Source organism: Camelina sativa, chromosome 15, assembly GCF_000633955.1.
Source record: "Camelina sativa cultivar DH55 chromosome 15, Cs, whole genome shotgun sequence".
NCBI classification, from domain to species: domain Eukaryota; kingdom Viridiplantae; phylum Streptophyta; class Magnoliopsida; order Brassicales; family Brassicaceae; genus Camelina; species Camelina sativa.
The window spans coordinates 28,725,174-28,731,696 of NC_025699.1; the positions used below are offsets into that span (position 1 = coordinate 28,725,174).

A 6,523-nucleotide genomic window follows, 5' to 3' on the forward strand; every position below is an offset into this window, starting at 1 on the left:
ACTCCTCTGAACCTCCTGTGATGGTGCCTCGCTCTGTTGAAGTGGCAGGGGCGCGCTGCGCTCTATCGTGTCCAACCGTTGATTTGTTGCGGAGATCGCCTGAAAGAGATCCTTGGAGATTGTTCCGAACATGTGACGGAGGTCGTCCATGGAGACAAGCTGGGAAGGTTGGGCGATTTGCGCGGACGAAGTTTGTCTATCGACAGATCCGTCAACGGGTGGAACTTCGTCAGGTTCCTGGGTCCCGAGGTGGGGTATCTCAGCGTCCTCCACTCCGTCGGAGGGTGCCGCTGAATCATATGCTTGGTTGTCCGAAGTGCAGCGGATGCCCGTCCGGACGTAGACACGCGTGGTGGGCGCGCCGACAGGTGGATTCGCGGCGACATCCTGCGAGGTTGTGGCTCTAATGACTGGGTCATCTTGTTGCGGGGCGGTTGCGTTGGTGACACCGTTGTCGGAGGCCAGAGACATGGTATTGGCTCTTGCTTGTTTGTGAAGAAATCTAAAAGATAAGTGACTTTGAGAACTTAGGTCCCCTCCTTCTAGCGCCAATTGTAGAAACTGGTGTTTCACACAATGAAATTGTAGAAACTGGTGTTTCACACAATGAATTTGTTTAGAGGAGAAACAAATTCAATAACACTTTCTCTTTAAGAACTCGGATCAAAGTAAACAAGAAAAGAAGAATTGAAATCTCTTGGAAAACAAGTTAGGTTTTACTTAAGAACAAAGAGGAATTAGGGTTTTGTATTGATTGCTGGATGATCTTACAATGAGAGGATTGCCCTCTATTTATAGGTTTTCGAAGATCTATTGAATATATTCAGTTTCCTAATTATGGCCGAGCTGATTAGGCTAGTCCTTCTTTTCTTGCTAGGTCAGCCGCAGGGCGAGTTGAGACGTCGGTTTGTCACCTCGGCACTGGGCTTCTCGGTACTATTGGGCCTTCAGAAATGAAGTCCAAATTAAGGTCGAGCTCCTGGTTTAGATAACCGGTTCCTTTAATCGGGTTTAGATCGGTATGTTAGGGGTGCTAATTCCCGCACCAACATTTGCCAACGTATTTGTTTGTTGATGAACAGAAGCAATATTCCCCACAGATTACTAAGCGAATCACGTTTGTTTTCGAAGAACCGATCCGCCATTGTCGTCTCGCCTCCCTCCCTCCCTCCCTCTTTCGTTAAAAGCTCAGAATCGAAATTTTTTTTTTTGATCTTTTCAAGAAGATCGGTTTGAGACATCGTTTAGATCAAAAGACGATCTGTTCGGTTCAGTTCGGTTCGGTGAGTTGGTTACACGTTTTGGTCAACGTGTGCTTTTTTTTTTTTTTTTTTTTTGAAGAAAATAATAATGCGAGTCAGATCTACGCCTAACGTCAAAAGCGTAGTCCCCCAAGACGAGAGACGAGGATCTGTGGTGATCTGAAAAGCTCCTTTAACCATGGCGACTTTTGACGACGGAGACTTCCCACCTCAAACCCATTCTCCGTCCGAGCACGATGACTTTGGCTACGATAGTTTCTCCGAAGCTCAGCCACCTCCCCCGACTCAACATCAACATCAACATCAACATCCCTCCGGTGGATTCTCCTCTTCTTTTAATGGTGGTGATGGAGCTTATGGATCTGACAATCCTGCTTCCCCCAACGGCTACGGATTTGGTGCTTCCTCACCTAACCACGAGTTTTCCTCTCCGTTCGAGTCTGACGCTAACGGCAACGGCGGCGACGCGATCTTCTCTTCCGATGGTCCGGTTCTTCCAGATCCGAATGAGATGAGGGAGGAGGGTTTTCAACGCCGTGAGTGGCGCCGGTTAGTGTTCTATCTGATTCATTCTATCTCTCTTATACGGAAATTACACGTCTAGATAGAGATCTCTCTCAAGCTTCTTGTGACTACTATGCTGGATTACGACTAGATCTTATTGTCTTCTTAGTTAGATAGATTTATTGGATTCGATTTATGCCATCTTCCAATATCCATAATAATTTCAAGAATGGTATTATCATTGTTTCCTCTCATTTGGGAGAGCGACTAGTTAGTTACTGATAAGTAATGTGTGTTTTGAAGAGTAGTAGCTAAGTGAATATTTGAAGTAGATCACGGTTGGTTTGCTCGATCGGAGTTCTATTGCAATCCCTCTGTCTTCTTATTTGGACAAAGAAAAGAACCTGTGTTTTTTTACCTATGATCTTCATCTGTGATGTCTCAATTCTGTGTATCAGATTAGACTTGAACTACCTTGTTTTCTTTTTGTTCATCATATACGAAGGAATCTCTGTGACCTGAACTGGAATCTAATCTCGGATAGAATCCGATTAGTATGCGTTGTGGCTATCATCTTCTTTTTCTTCTGTAATGTGTCAATTTTGATATCAGATTCTTACCTGTATGAAAGAATGGAACCACCATGCTTTTTTTTTTGTTTTACCTGTATGAAAGAATCTCTGTCATCTGATTTCGAATAAGAAACAACCCGAAATAGTATATGTTTCCATAGCTTTCATCTTCTTCAGTGGTGTCTCAATTCTGTATCAGATTAGACTGGAAAGTGGAACCACCATGCTTTTCTTCTCTTGTTCAACATTGTATATGAAGCTGATATTTTGGCACGCATTTGTTGCAGTCTAAACGCCATTCACCTTGAGGAGAAGGAAAAGAAAGAGAAGGAGATGCGGAACCAGATCATAACTGAAGCAGAAGATTTCAAGAAAGCCTTCTATGAGAAAAGAGACAAGACTATTGAGACCAACAAGACTGATAACCGCGAAAAGGAAAAAGTAAGCAGTGATAAGAGAATTCCCAGTTCCCAGTTGCAGCCATTTAAGACTCTTTAGGTGTATTGGAAACTTGTATGATTTTTGTCTCTCTTACAGCTATACTGGGCTAACCAAGAGAAGTTCCACAAAGATGTTGACAAGCATTACTGGAAAGCTATTGCAGAGCTAATCCCGCGTGAGGTTCCCAACATCGAGAAGAAGAGAGGGAAAAAGGATCCGGACAAGAAACCATCAGTGAATGTTATCCAAGGTCCTAAACCTGGGAAACCAACTGATCTTGGTAGAATGAGGCAGATATTCTTGAAGCTCAAGACAAATCCCCCACCCCACATGATGCCACCTCCTCCTCCAGCCAAAGATGCCAAAGATGCCAAAGATGCAAAAGATGGGAAGGATGCAAAAGGAGGGAAAGACGCCAAGGACCTAAAAGATGGGAAACCTGTGGATCCAAAGGCCACAGAGGAAAAACCTGCTTCACCTGCCAAAGACGCAAGTGTTGAAACAGCTAAACCTGAGGTTGCTGCCTCAGGAGAGGGAGAGAAACCTGTGGCTGAGGCTGAGGGAGCCAAGGCGGAGTGAAAAAGGTCTTTAGTATTACTGTTGTGGGGATTATTTGATATTGAAGTCACAATAGCTGCGGGCGAAATAAGAAGGGGTAAGTTATGTGCACATAGACGCTCTATTGGGGGCTATCTGTGGGCACACCATTTCCTCTTCTGGAGAGAGAATTTTAGTCCTTTTGTTTTGGTTATTATTATTTTTTTTTACCATTATATTTGTTCTGCAAAATTTGGTTTTTTTGTCTTGGATGATGTTCACTTTAAAATCATTTTGGTTCCACGTATTTCATTTGTAAGACTTCAAGAACTAAAGTTTGTTGGATGAATCATGAATCATTGGATTGTATGAAGAATGTGGGCATAATGTGGTTGAGATGGTCGTGGCATGTGAACCATCTTAACATTATTTACGTAGTGACTTGATAATGGGGCACGTGGTTGTCAGGTCCAGTTGTTTCGTCTCTTTCCAGGCACGGACACCATGTATGTATAATGTATGTAGGAACGAGCATGTTAGAAAGTGAATGAGAACTGAACACACTTAAATTTGAGATACAATTATGTTGAAAGAGTTTCCAAGTGGCGTTGTCGTTAGAGAAAGTGGGGCAGACAGAAGAGTTGGATGAAAAAAGTAATGAGATTGCATATTACATTATTACAGTTTTTTTTTTACCGAGTAAATTCTTATATAGTAATGTCCCACAAACAAAATTATAGATGACACACACATCCCTATATGGACAAGGAAAACAAGAAAAGGGACAACATAGAAAGTTAGTAGTCACACATACATTGCAAGCTCTTCTTCCCCTAACTTTGGAGATGGCTACAGTTGATCTCTGGTATTACTTACTGTTTGCTCTCTCTCTCTTCACTCATTGTCCTCTTTGTGTTACTCTCTCCCACAACAACAAAAAATTAAATAATGAGGAGAGGCTAATTAGAGAACAGGGGAGAAGTTGAGCCGGGAGGTGTAAGTAGCTTTGGGAACCCAGTTACTGGGGATGACGTCGGTGGCGGAGAGTGTCTTGTTGTTGGACAAAGTGGTGAGCTTGACGGAGAATGGTCCCTCGAGTGGTCCTGCCACGATGCACCAGTTTGCTCCCCATATGTGCTTCATCGCTATCCACTCCTTAGACCCGGCCTTGATAATTCAACATATACGAATCTAAGTAAAATTATAGAACAATGTGACATTTTAAGGCAATGGTGGAGGGAGATCAAATAACGAACGAGAAAATATATATTACTTGACGAATGTGCATAGAGCCAATGTCTCCTTCACCATCTTCATACTCAATTAGAAGAGATAGCCAATAATCAGTTGATCCTGCGTTCACATGGAATGCTATGTTCTTCCCTCTGTATTTGCATGCCGTTCTGTTTTTTTTTACAAAACAAATTACAAGTGTAAGTGTTTTGTGTCAGAGATCCATAGATGTGTGTTGTGTAGTCAATGGTCAAACTACGGGACCATCGAAAAAAACAGAACGCCGTTAAAGTTTATTTGTTTTGTTTACTCCTCCCATTCCCAATGTAAGAAAAAACCAAAACATGTACACATTTAATTTGTTGGTTAGCATTTGGAACTTGGGAAGTCAAATAAAATAATAAGTTGGTTATTTAGAGCGCGAAAAGGTACCGGCGGTAGAGGATGTTTAATAGACCACGGTTGCGGATGACGCCGTTATGGCCGGGAATAGCCATATGGCCAAAGGCTGCACCACTGAGGTCGAAGTGAGTGTGTTTTGCTTTAGCAGATGGTCCTGACGGTGACTGGTCGGTAACAATAATGGTGACCGCTCTCTTAGAGCAAATGGTCTTGTCGAGACACCTGACCTTGTAACATGCACCACAGCCTTCGCCGCTCTTGAACAGAATCGGACTCACCGCTCCAACTCTAGCCTTGAAGGGCTTCACATCCACTAGCGACCCGTAACCACAAGCTCCTCCTGCGCGGTTTCATTAATTTACAAGCCCTTAACATTAATTATTAATTGCTGATTGAGTTCGCAGTAAATTTTGATTTGTTACATCAAAACCCAATCACCAAAAAGAAAATTATGTAAAGAGATGTATAATTACCGCTGCTGCCGTCGCCCTCGGGACTTCCGTACCAGGTGGCGGTAGCGGGAAGCCAATGAGAGGCTGGCACGTGTTGACTGGAATGAGCCAATGGCGGAACAGAGGCAGAGCCGCCTCTTAAAAGGTGGAGGAAGACGTATAGTACTGTCGGTAAGATGACCGGAAGGAGCTGCATTTTGACCGACCGGGGTGAGAGACTAACCCAAAAAAAAAAAAAAAGTTGGGAGAGAGTGTGGAGGAATCGTTGGTTACTTGGTTAATATAGAGAAGAAGGATGGTTTAAGAAGTCTGCAAAAATGAAAAAGTCTTTGGCATCAAATAAAAAAATGACGATGATGTCCTTGAGCCATTTTACTGAGGGGAGATGCGGACCTACACTGACCAGTTAGGGCCTTGATAATTGATATATATAGCACGATCCCGTAGGGTAAAGGTTGTTTCTGCAATTATTATAAGATTCTAGCTCTCTCGTTTCCCTTCTTTTAAAGCCAATCTTGGTTGGTTGGGACAAGATTCTTCCGTCACTCTTACACTTCTACTAGTTCTTTCTCTCTTTTGTATGGCTATGTAAAACTATATATGACACATTGACAGTGGTATCTTTGTTTAGTATTATTGTTGTCGGTTGTTTCTTTGGGTTTAATTGATGACACAAAACAGTAACATTAGTTTTTAGTTTTTACTGTATGTTTGTGGTATAGCTAAATTTTTGTCGATTTCGTAATTGGTAACTATAGAGGTAACATTCGAATCAAAGTCTATGTATTTGTTTCAATGTGAACTGATCACATAGCAAGTTTGATTAATATATATAGTAGAATATAATAGATTGTTTGAAGATATGAAGAGGATATATCACTTAATGATTTAGATGTAGATATAAAAAATTAGTGGATTCTTTTGTTTTTTTTTTGGGCTATATGCATTGTATAGTAGAATTTTAGAAAGAAATTAAGGAACTACCATTTGCTATTTGACCAAATAGTATCCAAACTATATATTACATTTACCTTCATTTTTTCCGTGCTGTCCTTTTCTATTTTTGAGTTCAAAAATACAACAAATTTCTTCTTGTCCATTTTCATCCCTTATCTTTTTC

At 41.7% G+C, this 6,523-nt stretch overlaps 2 protein-coding genes across 2 annotated transcripts; one reads left to right on the forward strand and one right to left on the reverse strand.

Annotated features, from left to right (window-relative positions):
• LOC104747778 (clathrin light chain 1-like) lies at window positions 1,352-3,689 on the forward strand. The gene is made up of 3 exons (XM_010469467.2): window positions 1,352-1,811; window positions 2,626-2,779; window positions 2,876-3,689. The coding sequence occupies exons 1-3, from the start codon at window positions 1,441-1,443 to the stop codon at window positions 3,356-3,358; spliced, it is 1,008 nt and encodes a 335-aa protein (XP_010467769.1). The 5' UTR covers window positions 1,352-1,440; the 3' UTR covers window positions 3,359-3,689.
• On the reverse strand, window positions 4,051-5,800 carry LOC104747779 (expansin-B1-like). The gene is made up of 4 exons (XM_010469468.2): window positions 5,425-5,800; window positions 4,982-5,291; window positions 4,590-4,719; window positions 4,051-4,483 (listed from the first exon to the last, which is right to left on the reverse strand). The coding sequence occupies exons 1-4, from the start codon at window positions 5,597-5,599 to the stop codon at window positions 4,280-4,282; spliced, it is 819 nt and encodes a 272-aa protein (XP_010467770.1). The 5' UTR covers window positions 5,600-5,800; the 3' UTR covers window positions 4,051-4,279.

Coding starts and splice junctions, on each gene's coding strand:
- LOC104747779 (XM_010469468.2), bottom strand. CDS start 5,599: ATGCAGCTCCTTCCGGTCATCTTACCGACAGTACTATACGTCTTCCTC. Junction 4,720..4,981: donor TTAAACATCCTCTACCGCCG/GTACCTTTTCGC, acceptor AAAAAAAAACAG/AACGGCATGCAAATACAGAG. Junction 4,484..4,589: donor GCTCTATGCACATTCGTCAA/GTAATATATATT, acceptor TGAATTATCAAG/GCCGGGTCTAAGGAGTGGAT.
- LOC104747778 (XM_010469467.2), top strand. CDS start 1,441: ATGGCGACTTTTGACGACGGAGACTTCCCACCTCAAACCCATTCTCCG. Junction 1,812..2,625: donor CAACGCCGTGAGTGGCGCCG/GTTAGTGTTCTA, acceptor CATTTGTTGCAG/TCTAAACGCCATTCACCTTG. Junction 2,780..2,875: donor ATAACCGCGAAAAGGAAAAA/GTAAGCAGTGAT, acceptor TCTCTCTTACAG/CTATACTGGGCTAACCAAGA.